This window comes from Dipodomys spectabilis, unplaced genomic scaffold (assembly GCF_019054845.1).
Source record: "Dipodomys spectabilis isolate Male_0828 unplaced genomic scaffold, ASM1905484v1 ptg000163l, whole genome shotgun sequence".
Lineage (NCBI taxonomy): Eukaryota > Metazoa > Chordata > Mammalia > Rodentia > Heteromyidae > Dipodomys > Dipodomys spectabilis.
The window spans coordinates 7,361,159-7,377,850 of NW_024870840.1; the positions used below are offsets into that span (position 1 = coordinate 7,361,159).

At 35.1% G+C, this 16,692-nt stretch overlaps 1 protein-coding gene across 2 annotated transcripts in view; it reads right to left on the reverse strand.

The window, feature by feature from the left end:
- Cep83 (centrosomal protein 83) overlaps positions 1-16,692 on the reverse strand; it is an 80,326-nt gene that overhangs the window by 27,199 nt on the left and 36,435 nt on the right. For both annotated transcript variants that reach the window (XM_042693252.1, XM_042693253.1), the window contains 5 exons: positions 12,443-12,694; positions 10,270-10,401; positions 7,789-7,903; positions 6,106-6,250; positions 5,856-6,005 (listed from right to left, as the gene is read on the reverse strand). In XM_042693252.1, coding sequence (XP_042549186.1) covers positions 5,856-6,005; positions 6,106-6,250; positions 7,789-7,903; positions 10,270-10,401; positions 12,443-12,694 — 794 coding nt within the window. The remainder of the gene's footprint in view (positions 1-5,855; positions 6,006-6,105; positions 6,251-7,788; positions 7,904-10,269; positions 10,402-12,442; positions 12,695-16,692) is intronic.

Below are 16,692 nucleotides of genomic sequence, written 5' to 3' on the forward strand. Positions count from 1 at the left end.
AACTCTGGGCCTGAGCACTGTCCCTCAGCTCTTCAGCTCAAGGCGAGCATTCTACCACTTGAGCCACAGTGGCACTTGTGGTTTTCTGGTGGTTAACTAGAGATAAGAGTCTCACGGACTTTCCTGCCAGGGGTGGCTCTGAACCATGATCCTCACATCTCACCCTCCTGAGTAGCTAGGATTACAGGCATGAGCCACCAACGCCTGGCCCAAGACCTCTTTTCTAAAGATAGTATCTGCCTGATCTATCACAGACCCAAAATAAGAGAAGTTACAATCTGTTTTAATGAATGATAAAAATAGATCAAGATATAGCTGAATTAATAAATCAGAAATGCTATAGGAAAAAAATCACAACTGCAGAATGTTCAAAAAACTTAACACACATCTAGTGACATACTCCTGTTAGAGATTTCACAGTGGTTACTATGTCCTTTTAAAATAAGTTGGGTCAATTATACATTGTAAATGATCTGGAGAAGCTGAAGAGGCATCAAAGCTAAACATCAAAGTGACTAATGGCATAGAAAATTATTTACAATAAAAAAGAGTCAAGGGATGAAAGCTGTTTTAAACATTTTCAAAAAAATCCAAAAAACAAAAAAACCTAAAGGTCATGCTCATTATTGTCTTTAAGTAAAACAGAATACGGAACATTTTATCACTATGGCAACAGAAGCCCAAAGCAGGAGAAATAGGCTTAGCTTCTAAGAGAAAAGATTCTAACTGGCTATATTGTGGGGTCATGATAGACACAATAATAGAATGGGGTTCCTGGGGAAGAGAGAGATTTTAAACTTTGGTCTTAAATGGTTAAATACTATAAACAACTGAAAGTTGAAGAGATGGAACAATGGTTCTCAAAATCTGTTACAGATTTGTGGTTTCCAAATCATAGTCACTAACAACTGAACAGTCCATAAAATCTAACACAATAAGTAATACAAACCTTGTCTTAAATGTAAGACACAACTTAATGTGACTTTTAAAAGTCACTAAACTGTAATTAGTATAATGAGCAAAGTCACTAAGATTTTACAACGTAAAAAGCAGATACAAGAAACTCAGAGGTGCCAACAGTAAAGGCAAGCACTCTGATATCGTCTTAATTTACAATTAAATTTACAATTTATTTAACAATTTAAGCAAAAAGAATATAAAAGAAGCTGTACAAAATGACACCCTCAGTATAAATGGAAGGCAGAAAATGCTCAATCTCAAAACAACTGTAAAAAAAAAAGGGAAAGAAACAAAATCCAACAACTAATTTTTAATTCTGCTTACAAATCTTTAGTGAATAGTTCATCATAGGTGAATGGACTTCACTTACTCATTAAAAACAACCTCTTCCAAATGGCTCTATATCTTTCTGAGGCTAATATGACTATATTCTATGTACAAAATACATACTTTAAAAAAAAAAAAGAATGATGCAGAAAATTTAGAAATAAGAGGACAAAGGCACATCAAACAAATGGAAACAGCACATCAGTAATAGCAGTAATATTAGATATTATAGAGTGTAAGGAAAAAAGAACTAAATGAGGAAAAGAAAAGCACCTTGTAACACTAAAAACTATATATCACAATCAAGATGTAATTTACAGTTATCTACATTCCAAACAGTACGTAAATCACCTTTATGGCACAAAAACTACAAGAAAAATGAACAGTAATAGCAGGAGATGTTAATATCAATCAGTCTTTGTACAGACAGATCAAACAGTAAAAAAGAGTACATAATTGTTAATAAGGTAGATCTTATGTATTTATGTCTGTATGTAATCTATATAAACATATACACCTACACACATCTATATGTCAAACTTTACACAGATGCTACCTGACTTAGAATGGCTAGATTTATCATTTTTTAGCTTTATAATAGTGTGAAAATAAATGCATGCAGGATAAAGTGTACAACCAATTTTGAATTCAGTAGATAAAGGCTGTATCTCAGTGCTATTCAGTGGCAGAAGGTCCTAGGTAAGCCAAGTGACCACTAGGGCAAATAACTGAACCATTACAGTGTACTGTGTCACTAAACTAAGAGGACAAGTAGATTAGGTATACTAAGCACATTTTCAACTTATTGGGAGGTTATCAGGATGTAACATAATTAAGTGGAAAAGCAACTGTACTAATCAAATTTAGTACTTTCCATATACTCATATGACAACAACTGATCAAATACAACAGGACTGAGCCTGGCGTAAAGAAATTGAGGTGGCCAAGTGCAAATTTTGCAATACTCACTTTGACCTTCTGCAAGCAAGTACAGTCTGCTCACGGAAGTGAGTGCCTCCTTAAATTTCACACCTTGGGGGCTTCACCTAGTCCTGACCTGATATAGTGACAAAAACCCAGTGTGCTCCAGAAAGCAGTGGAAATATAAACCATACCATCTGATCACAGAGCAATAAAACTAGATTTCACAACAAAATAAAAGGGGCGGGGGAATTCTCTCCCACCTTAAACTAAAAATTTTACAAGAATCCCCCCCCTCCCAAGGCATTGGAGTAAGGCTATGTTTGGAGGTAAGGCCCTTTTAAAGAAGAAATTAAGAATTGAGAATTGGTGACTCACACCTGTAATCCTATCTACTTTGGGGGCTGAGATCTGAGGATCACCTTCAAAACCAGCCAGGGCAGGAAAGTCAGTGAGACTCTAACTACTCAGAAAAAGCCAGAAGTGGTGCTGTGTCTCAAGTGGTAGAGTATTAGCCTTGAGAAAAAAAACCTTAGGGACAGCACCCAGAACATGAGTTCAAGTCCAAGGACTGGTACAAAAAATAAAAATAAAATAAAAAGTAATTAAGGTTAACTGAAGTCACTAGTATGACACCAGAACATGGATATACAGAGAAAAGTCCATCAGAGGATAAGGAAAGAGTGATCAGCCAGCCAAGGGAACTGGCCTCAAAGAACCAAGTCAGCTGACACTTTCATTTTACACTTTTAGACTCCAGAAATATGAGAAAATAAATTTCTGTTGTTTAAGTGACAAGTCTATGGTAATTTATTACAGGAGACTTAGAAAATGAATATATCTCCTGTTCAACAATTCTAGAGACAAAAGGAAAATATAAATTGAAGTTAGAAACTGTCAAAAACCATTAAAATCTAAGGAAACATTTCTTTGTACTGGCTACTCTTACCAATAAAAATGAAAGAAAATTAGTAGAATTAAATTCCAAACAATAACAGTGAACAAAGTAAACTTAAAAGACAGCACTATATGTGTGTATGTTATTTAAATGTTCATGTTTGTGTATATATACATATATACACACATATATAATATTGTCTTAGAAACATCTAAGAAATGAGGTTTCAATGCAATCCCATCAAAATCTTAAGAAGCTTTCTGAAAAAAAAAAGTGATTTTGAAATTTATATTGACAGCAAAACCTAAAATATCCAAAAGAATCTTGACAAAAAAGATCAGAAAAGAAGACTTGAACCTAAGTCAAATTTCCTATGACACTATGATAACCACAACTGTGTGATGTTAGTGTAAGACAGGACAGAATTATGGATGAACAGAATACAGTCTACAGTCAGATACATAGTTTTACAGTCTCTTAATTTTCAACAAAAGTAATAAAAAAAAAAAGGAGGTCAAGAATGGTGATGGAATAGTTGTACACTTACATAAAAATTTTAAAAATAGTTATTAACCAGGTACCGGTGGCTCATGCCTGTAATCCTAGCTACTCAGGAGACTGAAATCTGAGGAACACAGTTCAAAGCCAGCCTGGGCAGGAAAGTCCATGAGACTCTTATCTCCAATTAACCACCAGAAAACCGGAAGTGGTGCTGCGGCTCAAGTGGTAGAGCACTAGCCTTGAGCTGAAGAGCTGAGGGGCAATGCTCAGGCCCAGAGTTCAAGCCCCACACTGACAAAAATATAAATAAATAAAAATAAATATTTTTAAAAATTTATTTTGATTTTTTTTGGTCGGTCATGGGGCTTGAACTTCTGGGCTTGGGTGCTATCCCTATTCTTCGCTCAAGACAAACGCTCTACCGCTTGAGCCACAGCATCACTTCGGGTTTTCTGGTGGTTAATTGGAGATAAGAGTCTCGAGGACTTTTCTGGGCTGGCTTTGAACTGTGATCCTCAGATCTCAGCCTCCTTAGTAGCTAGGATTACAGGCGTGAGCCATCAGTACCCAGCTAAAATAATTTTTTAAAAAAAGATATAAATTGAATCTAAAACCTAAATGCAAAAAAACCAAACCGTTGTTAATTATTTTTATAATTATTACTGGTCATCTAAAACTTGGGGCCTAACACTGACTAGACAGGTGTTCTTATCACTTGAGCCATACATACTCTCAGACCTTTGATAGGGATTTTATTTTTTGCCCAGAGTAGGCCTCTGCATAAGTGATCCTCTTATCTATGTCTTCTATGTACCTTGATACACCATCATGTCAGGCTTGTAGATTAAGATGAGATCTTGCTAACTTTTCACTTATGCTGGTCTCAAACCTTGATCTTCCTAATTATTTACTGAGTAGCTGAGATTACAAGCCTGTACTATTACCCTTAGACCCTTAGAGTTGAGAGGAAAGTACTGGGATTTTGAACTCAGGCTTTGGGCTACCTAGGCAAGCACTAGGCCATTAAATCACACCTCCACCTACCAAAATTCCTAATCAAACAAAATTTTGTTAGTAATCAAAGGAAATTCTAAAACACATTATAAAATCGATAAACATTGAGGTTACTATGCTAAGTGAAACAAGCCAGTAATAAAGCTAACATGATCTCGCTTTTACAAGGTACTTGGAGTACTGAAAGTCATTAAAGGCAGAAAGTGAAGAGTGACTGCCAAGGCTGAGAGGAGAGACGAGGTGTTATGGAACAGATACAGAATTTCAGTTTTACAAAATGCAAAGAGCTCTGAAGAGAGACAGAGGTGAGGTTAAACATTATAAATGCAATCCCTACCATTAAATTGTTCACTTAAAATGGTTAAGATGATCAAATTTTGCTATGTTTATTTGGCACAAAAATTTGAAAAAAAAAGGAAATGCAATCCCAATGAAATTACCAACAAACTAATTTAGGAAGCTAGATGATAGTGCCACTCTTTTTACAGTCTCTTTTATAAATGTTTTTTGTATCATTCTGTCTTTTAGAACCATGTCAACCTTCACAAAGCAAAATACACTAATATATATTTATTAGTATATATTTATATATACAGAATAAAAGAGAGTGAACTTAGGACTTCATGCTTGTTAGGCAAGTGTCATGACACTAGTCCTTTTGCTTTAGTTATTTTGCCCGATCATAATTATCACACCTTTCTACTTGTACCTTCCCCATAGCTAAGATCACGACTCTCATCACTACACCCAGCATATTGGTTAAGATGAGGTGGGCTGGGGTCTGGCTAACTTTTTGACCAGGCAAGCTTTGAACTCTGCACTCCTACTTGGCCAACTATCCAGTACTTGGATTATGTATTACTAAGTTCTTTTTTTTTTTTTTTTTTTTTGTCAGTCGTGAGGCCTGAACTCTGAGCCTGGGGGCTGTGCCTCAGCTCTTCAGCTCAAGGACAGCGCTCTATCACTTGAGCCACAGTGCCACTTCCAGCTTTTTTCTTTTTGCTTATGTGGTGCTGAGGAATCGAACCCAGGGCCTCATGCATGCAAGGCAAACACTCTACCATTGAGCCACCTTCCCAGCCCCTATATTACTAATTTCTTATTCTCAATTGTTGTAATATTATGTAAGTTGTTAATACTTAGTAAATTAGGGAGATACAATCTGTGATGATTTTATATCATTTTTGTTAATTGAAAATATTTCAAAATTTAAAAATATATATTCAAATATAACCTAATGCTCTGAAGTTCCCTTCTGGCGGATTCTTCAGACATCTGTGCAGCCCGCAATTTCTCTTCACACTGATCCTTTTCAGATTGTCTCCAGACATCATGTTCCACTTTCATTTTCTCTAAGTCTGCTAATTTGTTCTCAAGTTCTAGCCTAAAACAACAGATGATAATTATAAGAACTATGATAAAGATGATACAACAATAAAATGTTTTCATACACAAGGAGATTTAATGCAAGCTAAGGTACTTACTTTTCATCTTGTAATAACACAAGTTTTTGATAACCTTCTTCCTTGGCAGCCTGTACTTTCCGTATTAATTCACGATCCTTTTCTACTAAGAGCATTTTATGGTGTTCAATAGCTGATTTGAGAATTTCATTGTCTGACTGTAATCCTAATATATTTCAAGGAGAAAAATGTAGTATAGTCAATATTATTAAGAAGAAAATTCACAATTAACAGCAAGCATATATATAAGACAGTAAGATAATTAAAAATGTAGAAAGTCCCTTTGGATAGGTCTTCACAAAGACCCATACTGATCAACTTCTTAAAGTAAGAATGAAACAGATGAAAACCTAAGAGTTAATTTTTCACACACACAAAAACTTTTCCAAAAAGTTATATTCATTTACTTATTTGAATCCTGATAGCTGATAATGAAAGAAGCTTACTTTCTTTATCTCTGAAGGGATGCTGCAGCCCTTCAAGTTAACATTTTAACAAAATCATTGACCCTTCAAAACTGCTAGGTTTCTAGCACATACACACATATGTATATATAATACACATAAGGAAAATTCACATTTGTCCAGTGAATTCCAAAATCCTCCATGTAATAAGATTACTTTTCTTTTTGGCAGTACTAGGACTCAGGGCCTGGGGCTTTCTTTCTCGGCATGTTTGCTCTATTGGTACACTACTGCTTGAGCCATTAGTGAACTTTCCTTCCTATGTTGGCCTTGAACCTCTTATCTTCAATACCTAGGAATAGAAGCATGAGCTACCAGTGCAGAGGAGAGATGACAGTATTTTACAGATGAATTACTAACTAAAACAAATCTGTATTTAATTCAAAATAGAAACACAATGCAATCAATTACAGATATCCAAAGAATATTTATTCCCTATGTCTGTGGAAATCCACATTCAACATAAGCTCTATTTGAAACTACAGAGGCCAGATCAACTATAGACCTACTCAGATACAATACTGCTCAAAAGCAACTTATTAAGTACTTTAAAAAGTACTTAAAAGTACTTTAAAAGGATTACAGGTGGCTCACACCTCTAATCCTAGCCACTCAGGAGGCTGAGATCTGAGGACCACAGTCAAAGTTAGCCTGGGCAGAAAAATCTGACTCTTATCTCCAGTTAACCACCAGAAAACCAGAAGTGGTGCTGTGGCTCAAAGTGGCAGAGTGCTAGCCTTGTGTAAAAAGAGGTCAGGGACAGTGCCCAGGCCCTGAATTCAAGCCCCACAACCAGAAGGAAAAAAAAAGTTAGAAAGAAAATAAATTCTAAGACATTGTGATCAGATATTCTAATTCTAAAACAGAACTTTATAAAGTCTACCCTGATCTAGGCTCCCATAATTGTAGGGTTGACACTTTTTTTTAAGTTGAGGCTTGGAATCTACCTATATTCTTTACAAGTCTTAGACTTAAAAATGTCCTAGGGCTAAAAACCACATCATCTAAATAAATTTAAAATTATAAATACAAAAAGGATGGAATCCATCTTCCAAGTTTCATTTAATTTATACATTATTACATAAGCTTAAGTTTTTTTCTAAAGGGTAGTTCATACAAAACTTTCAACTTATAAACAAAACATTCTACATGTATTCCAAGATTAATTGATAATGGTCAGGTTTTATAATTTGAGTTTATGGCTGAAAATAACAACAAAGCATGGATAATTATATATTACCATCCAGTTCACTTTGAATCTTATTCCTTTCTCTTTCTAGATCACTCTTAGCTCTTGCAGCCTCCAGTTTGATATCTGTTATTTCTAGTTTGTTTGAATGTTTAAGCTCTTTTACCTGTTGAATAATAAATTGAAATTATTATTGGTCATTTTCTTAATTTGTGCGTTCTAAAGGAAAGTATCCCAGTACCTGGAATATAATTTGTCACAAGGAAACACCAAGCAAACCTTGTCTTCTAACAGAACTGGGACACTTCTTTACAAATATCTGGGTAAGTCACTGGATTTAATCATGCCTTAGAAGTCTTAGCTGCCATTTCTAAAGTCAATACACATACCAGCCAGGCACTGGTGGCTCACACCTGTAATCCTCAGAAGGCTGAGATCTGAAGATCACAGTTCAATGCCAGCTTGGGCATGAAAGGCCATGAGACTCTTATTTCTAATTGATTATCAAAAAAGCCAGAAACAGAGTTGTGGCAAGTGGTAGAGCACTGAGCAAAAGAAACTCAAGGACAGCACCCAACCCTGAGTTCAAGACCAGCATCAAAAAAAAAAAAAAAAAAAAGAAAGAAAGAAAAAAGTACACATGCCTAAAAAACCACACCAATATACAATACGTGTCAATTTTACAATATTTATGGTACTGTCTGGGTTTGCTGAGAATATCAAAAAGTTGTTTTTCTTCCTTCACACTTTAAAGCAATACTTGTGTGTTATCACAATACTGTTAGCTTCAGGAATTCAAGATTGTTAAAGTCAAGTCTATAATCTGTAATGTACTTTCTTTTGCTCTGAAGTAGAAATATTTCTGAAGACTTTAGTTTCTACAAACTCTTAAATCGGCATGTACTCTGGCTGACTTTGAAAAAAGAAGTAAGAAAAACATGATGTGTGTATCTTATCAGAGTTCTAAAGATCAAACACTTCATGGGGTAACTAGAAGAATGTAGCTAACAGAATGTGAAATGTCCTTAAGATCATCATTTTCAAGCCATCTAAGCCACAGATACCAACATAATTTTGTTCTAGAATGTAATAACCATGTATAATTTTAAATAACTTGCAAAAACACCCAGGTGTTTTTTTTGCATTGCAAACCATTTGCTAGAAATGCAAAATGTTGATGAAAGTTTCAAGTTGCCAAGCAAACTGTGACAGTCCTGTTTGAAATATTGTATTAGAATTAATCCTTCCATGGAATCTTTTTACATATAAAATTTCAAGTGAAATTTGCTTTGTTTAAAGTTGAAGGATGTTCTTAATACCCCATTTAAATGCAAAATAATGCAAGTGTGCTTTAAAAAAGACAATTCTTTGCAATTCATGTTAATCAACAAGCACAGAGTAATAAATAACACTAAACTGCTTTTTTTTTCAGCAGAGTAGGAAAACACAACTCTGCTCTAACTCAATGTATACAGCACTATAAGAACAGAAAAAGAGGAGAGAAACCAGGGTCAGCTCAGAAGTGAGCCAGAAATTTCAGGTAAATTGTCCTACAGGAAAAGTGGCTAGAAGGAAAAGTGGGAAGCCACCACAGAAGCCCAGTACATCCAGTGTACCATTGCTGCATTTATGATTCCAGTTCCTCCAGCAGTTTAGTGTGGCTATTTCAGGGATAAAACAATGTGTTGGAAATATTGAGTCCTCAATGTTCTTTTTCAGAATCAAAAATAATTCGTAAAGGAATTAGAAGAAAAACATGAGAACTCTCAATATCATGAATTTACTTTTGTGTTTTAAATTCCAGGGGCGATATCCAATACATCTAAATTTATGGTTTTAGCTTTTCAAGAATGGAAATCCAATTTTGTTACTGCACTTAAAAAGACTGTTACGGTTAAACTTATATTAATAAAGTATATAAAGAGTAATCTGGGGGGGAGGTGGGATGAACTGGGAAGGCAGGGAGGGAAGTGATGGTAAATAAAGGAGGAGGTAACAATGCTCACTATAAAATGTGCTCACTACCCTACTCATGTAACTGTAACCCCTCTGTACAACATTTTTACAATTAAAAAAATAAAAAATAATAAAAAAGAGAATAAAAGAGTAATCTCCAAAATCAGAATGACAATTTAATTACAAGAAAAGACTATAATGGTTACTAGCTACTAGTACATTCTTTCTGTTAGATAAAATTACATGGACAGTCAAATAACAGAAGATTAGTTGCTTGGTGGTAAGAACAAACAGACTAAGGTAAATGAACTGCTTTATGAACACAGGTTAAAACACACTGGTTTATTATCTCCTAGTAAGAATTATCTCCCCAATGAGACCAACATACTCAAATCCTGCTGACTTTCCTCTTGGTCCCAGCAGTCATGCACACTGCCCCTAAGAATTAGGTTCTACGTTTGTTTAGATATGTTAAAAAAAATTTCAATATAGAGAACTAATTAAACAACAAATTTGATTCTCATTTTACAGTATTAAGTTTTCTAAAAAATGAAACAAAAGTAAAAGACAACTTACTTTACTGGTCAGTGTATTTATTTCCCGATCAGCTTTATGTAACTTACTGATTAAGCAAGTATTTTGTTCATTGCTTGATTGTAGCTCTTTTTCTAAGTGTTCAGCCTGTAGTTTAGCTGACTGTTTTTCAGCCTTTCAATAACACAAAATACCTTAAAATTTGTTCATTACTTTTCACATTATATCAAAATAAACTAGGCATTATTTATAATTCATTTGCTATGATACAAAAAATTGTTAAAACCCTCAACAACTTCAACATGTACCAAAGAAAGAAGACTTTTCTTAAACCAATACAAGTGAAAGATATTTGTTCCATGAAAGATACAACATAGTTATGTGAACCAGTAACTTATCAACAGCCACCAAGAAAATATAGCTCACACACACTTTTCATGAGAAAAAGTATCATGCCACTCATTTCACATCTAATTACCTGAATTCCTATTTGAATGCTGATACCATTCAACTAACATTTTGGAGTTCCAGCTAACTCCCAAGCTACTTAGTAGTTTGCTAAATAACAAAAATGTATATTAAAAGCAAGGGAAGACTCCCTAACAGAAGAAAGAAGAAAAAATCTGAAAATACAAAATCAATGGTTTTTTTTAAGGGAGAGATAAAGACAATATTCAGTTATTAACTAATCAAAAGCCCTTTGAAGTATCTGCAAAGAAGCTCTTGGTTTCATCACATAAATCAAGATTTTTTAATGAAGTCTGTATGTAAGTTGTCAAAAATGTTCTCCATAGTATTACACAAAGTAGTCTTTCTCTGGGGAGGGAAAACTGAAAGCTTTATGAAGGATACTTTTGTTCAAGATAATTAAAATGAAATCATTTTGGCATTTAAAGGATAAATTTTAGTTTTACAGCATTTAATTTTATTTACATTAACTATGTTAAGGATTATGGTCAACAAATAATTCAGCAAACAAAAGCTAGTTTCTTCAAATGAAATTTTCTGGCCATAATGATAACCAAAAAAGTTGAAGAATGAAATATTGGCTGTCATGTGCTTATTTTCATTTCATCTGATAAATAATAAAAATTAAATATAGGCTGTTCTGAAAAATGTCACAAATGAACCATCCATCTGTTGTCCTCATCCAACTTGCTCTGAAAATAATCACTCCAGGTGACCTTTGTGAAAAGTTTCACATTGGTATTACATACTATATTCAACTGCAATCACCCCATTTACTTTGCCATGGCACAAATACATGATAGGCAGAAGAACAGCATAGATAATCTCACTTTGAACATTGAAGAGTCAATGATACTGGCAAGTTTAATTCAAGAAATCAGCAAAAGCTGACATAGTTTTCATCCGAAACAAAATAAAAATGGCTTCTGTTCTTTAAAACCTATCAGTGTACTCGTACGAAAACAAAAATCACCTTGGATTTGGATATTTGATTTAACTACAGACTAGGTGCCTGATTATTTCCCTCCAACCCACACAACTCTTCTAAAAGCAGGGAGGAGGGGAAAACACCTTGAATTTCACAGAATAAATGAAAAATTGAAAGTGGCCTATCTTTTCTATATGTTAGGCAGCTCAAACGAGAGGTATGTCTGAATGAAATGGAAACCACGAATTTTCATAAGGTAATACTTCCGGAAGTCCTAGCATGGCTCTGCAACACTTCCCTTTCTCTAATGAAGTCAGCGAAACAATCCAGTAAAGGTCTGAATGCAATAGGAGCCATGCTGAATTTTATTACTCTGGCAAGAAGTTGTCCTACAATTAATTGTTAAGCATGTTATTTCTGTTCAAATAGGACTTACAATTTTAGAGTTTTTTTTAATCCTATTGTAAGGAATTTACAATCTCAAAAGAAATTATTCTTTCTGGTTTGGGATGACTTTAGTCCGGACAAAGACAAATTGACTTGGGAGGTTTTTTTTAAATATTGTATTGTGGCTTTGTAATAGTTAACTCACTTGAGGTAAGTGACTTAACTCCTAAGAATAAACATCCCTTATAAATGAGGTAGCATGGCTATTATGAATCAATAGCCTTCTTTGCAGAAGAATATGTACTACTGGGATTCCACAAATGCGTCAGCATCAGATTGGTAAGCATACATTTCTGCTCTAAAATCAAACACTTGTCAATTGTACTTTTAAAAACTGTGCTATATTCTACAGGGAAGCAATTAAAATCTTACCTCTAGGGATCTGACTGTAGCCTGCATTTCAGCCAACTGCCGCACCTGTATTCTTTGGACATTTTCTACCTGAGCACCAGAATTCTCTTTTTCCGCCCTTAATTCTGCTATTTCAGCTTCCAAACTTTTTAATTTTTGACACAAATGAGTTTTTTCTCGCACAAGTTGCTCCATGCGTTTGCTGTCTTTTGTGAGATCAACTTTGAGCAGCTGGTTATGCAGTTCTTCTTTATCTCTCTCCAGTCTTGCAACCTAATAACCGTGTGAAAGAAAACATAAAAGCTTAAATGATTACATTTTTAGTCATGAACATGCTTTACAAGTCAGTAAATTAAAATTAAAAATTACACAACATGAAAGCTCAGATGGGGAAATGAAGTAAAAGGGAAAAAATTCTCCACTGTCACGTCCCTTCATTGTGTACTCAGTGTGACTCACAGTTGAGGGCAAGGACTGTCCTATTTTCCCTCTCTCCCCACATGGTGTTGAAAATAGGACTTAATCAGTTTCTGACTAAAATTCAAAATTAGAAATAATAGTATAAAAGTGATGATTAAAAGTACATCAAATGTTTTAAAATTCACTCATGCAAATCCAATACATTAACTACGCCTAAGTTTCTTCTCACATAACACTAATTCTTAGGGTGGATCTAAAACAATAAATTATCTATTTCAAGGCAACTAATTCACACAAAGGCAGCTTTATAACACAATACTAATATAGTCAATGAAAGCTTTTAAATGATAGCTGACAGTTTTATTAAAGTCCTAGCTGAAATGATGGTCTAGTTTTACTTTTTACATCTATTTACTCCAGGGTGTATGTTAACATCACTGGGAAACTTGCAGACAATAGTGGTCTTATCCTTCAAGACAGCAATCACTATCAAAGGCCCAAGAGGCCTCCAAATCAGTGGGCTTCAAATGGATTAATGTCTAAGGCACTCAAGAGAAACCCTGTCTCTAGAGATTAAAGGGCCAAACAACCAGATTAAAACTCATTTTTATTTACTTTGTGATCTCCCAAGCCCCAGCTCACTATACCCTTCTTTCCACCACCACTGTTACCACCAGAACCACATCTCTCTTAACTACACTTAACCATTCATCTCCCCAGCCCTTTGTGCTAGGGAAAGAAACCAGAACCTCACACATGCTTGGCAAGCACATTATCTACCACTGAGTCAGAACCCAGCTCAATCAATTCTTTCTATACCATTAGGTCATATTTGATGATTCAATCCTCAAGCAGAGGATCCAACTATTAGGAAAAAAAAAAAAAAGGAACTACTACCGTTTTAAGCAAGATCAATGGTTATGGTTATTTGTAGCTGGAATTAACTCTGATGATTCTAAGGCAAAAGGACCCTAAAGCATTGTTTTGGGACCTAAAAAAATGTGGCCCAAAAGACAAGTAATTGCTCACAAAGCTATCAATAAGTATAAGAGGTTGAAACCTCCACTCCAGGGCAGGATGTGTTTCTTCATCTGCAAAATAGAGGATCGAACTTAGCAGCACTCTAAGATCTTTGTCAATCTTACAATGTGGTAAAAGCAGTTTAGGTTTGAACATGCTCAGTTAAAGTATAAATGAGAAATATAAGTAGAGTATCAAGAAGTCAAATGTAGTTTTACAGAAACAAAATTTATCCTTGCTGGCACCTGTAGCATTTTGAGGTAAGCCTTCAAATGCCCTACTGAGGCTGGGGATGTAAGCTAGTGGCAGAATAGTTGCTTAGCATAAATATAGTCTTAAATTCAATCCCCAGAACCCTATGTGGACTGGGGAGGGGAGAATTCAACTAATTAGTATCTGTTTCCTATTCTTCTTTCCATAGTGTACGTGGAACCCTTACCCTGACTTTCGATCTGGGACTAACCTTTTTCCAATTTTTCTTTCAGCTCACTGTGTGACTTTAAGTCACATGTTCATTCAGGCCTCAGTTTAATTGAAGGGCTTGGGTTGGATGATCTTTAAGACATTGTTCAGTTTTTACATGAGGTAATTCAGTTTTTGTTTTGTTTTGTTGGCAGTGGTGAGGACTGAATCCACGGTCTTTACATCTAGGCTATGACTCTATTATTGAGCTAAAAGCACAGCCCCCACATACAGTTTTAATGTGTTAGAAGTATGACAGCTCATCACAGGATTCAATGAATAACAGATCCAGTAAATGGTGTTTATTATGGATCAAAGTCTGAAATAAGTACCCTACATACCAAATCAATAGTAACACTGCTTCTGCAATGTCCACTTACATAGTTCATGATCTCTACCAGCATGCTTCCTATATTACTGCCTCTCCATAAGTTTTAAGGGGCACCTGTGTGACAGCTGTAATGATAGGTGAAGCAATAGCAGCTACTAGATTGTAAAGTCTTGATTATATCCTACATGTACAATTCCTAGACCAGAACTCACTATCACATCATCCTTGCACAAGCAGGTGATGACCACCTTCTAATTCCTGTATTCATTTACTAATAGTAAATATTTATTGAGTACATACTGTGTACTAGTGCTATTTTACGTAGTGAGGGTACATGCAATATAGCAGATAAAACAAACACAAAAGCTTTGCAGTGAAGGTCTTTCATACTCAATCATTGCCATAATACTACTCCAGTCTCATTCATCTGGGTACAATCGTGGACACATTCTCTGCTCTTTCCTTTCCTCCACCCTTAATCAGATTCATCTGTCATTTTCTCTGATGTCCATCATTTGTTTTGCTCTTAACTTTCCCTCTAAATTTCCAAAGGTCTTTCTCTGAATTTCTCTTTTTATGACATTTATCCAAATCTGCCAGTATCACAGTTACCTCTATATTTACTTTATTCATGTCTAAAATATAAACTTGTTCGACAGGTAAAACAATGTATTAACCAATTTTCCAACAATTGTTGAAGTAGAGGAAATGGACAAAAACAGATCACTGAATAGAAAGAGTGGTTGCTATTCTTTTCAAAGAATGAAAGTGCCATTCCAGCGCTCCCAAAGCATAAAGAAAGAAAGGTAGTCTATATAATTGTTTCATTCATCTTTGGTTTTATTTCTTTATGATACAACAAAAGGAAATGGGTAAATGAGTAGGCTCTCGAGTCAAACCACCTAGCATCTTTTATTTTCAGTATTTTAAGATACTGCTATTTTCTTCAGGCTTGTATTATTTCTAAAAAGAAGTATACTATTATTCCTATCCTTGTTCTTCTGTACAAATTATCTACCTCCACTCTTTTTTTTTTTAAACCAGGGGTGAGGAGTGATTGAGATAGGGTCTAATATGTAGCCCAGGCTGGCTTCAAACTCTATTACCCTCCTCAGCCTCCTGAGTACTGGGATGGTAAGTATTTATCACAATTTCTGGCTTGGTTGCTTATTTTCAAAAAAATCTGTATCTACCTCCTCAGCCTTCTGAGTACTGGAATGATAAGTATTTATCACAATTTCTGGCTTGGTTACTTATTTTCAAAAAAATCTGTATCTACAGATGACAGGTTCACATCCAAGAAATTATTGTAAGGAATAACCAGATGATCTTGTGTACACTAGTCCCAGTCTCTTACAATTCTAATACCCATCTTCAACCATCTAGAAGACATTGGGTTAAATCTTAATTTTTCTTTAGATACTTTCTTTAAATCACTTAAATTAAGCACATTAACTTTTACCTTGCTTTTAGGGTAGCATTTTTTTTGGGGGGGAGGCATATTTTCACAAAATTAAAAGCAGTGAACCACTCAGCAGATCACACAATGACAAAATTGATAATTCAGGACTGAAAGCTTTTTATACCAACAGAACTAGGTAGTACACATGCAAGAATTTAAATTTTATTTTGAAATTCTTTTGTTGTGATTAGCCAAAACTACATGCACTAAGTCCATGAATAAGGCAGTATAACATTTAAGAAAAATGTACAATTGAATAATAATACTAAAAAACTTGGGCTGGGAAGGTGGCTCAGTGGTAGAGTGCTTGCCTTGCATGCATGAGGCCCTGGGTTTGATTCCTCAGCACCACATAAGCAGAAAAAGCCAGAAATGGTGTTGTGGCTCAAATGGTAGAACGCTAGCTTTAAGCTGAAGAGCTGAGGGACAGCGCCCAGGCCCAGAGTTCAGGCCCCATGACCGGCAAAAAAAAAAAACTCTTCATTGTTGAAAAATGCTAATAAACAGCAGAGCCTTCAGTGACTTTCTGCTGGTGAAGGGTCTTGCCTTGGTGTTAATGACTACTGACTCAACAGG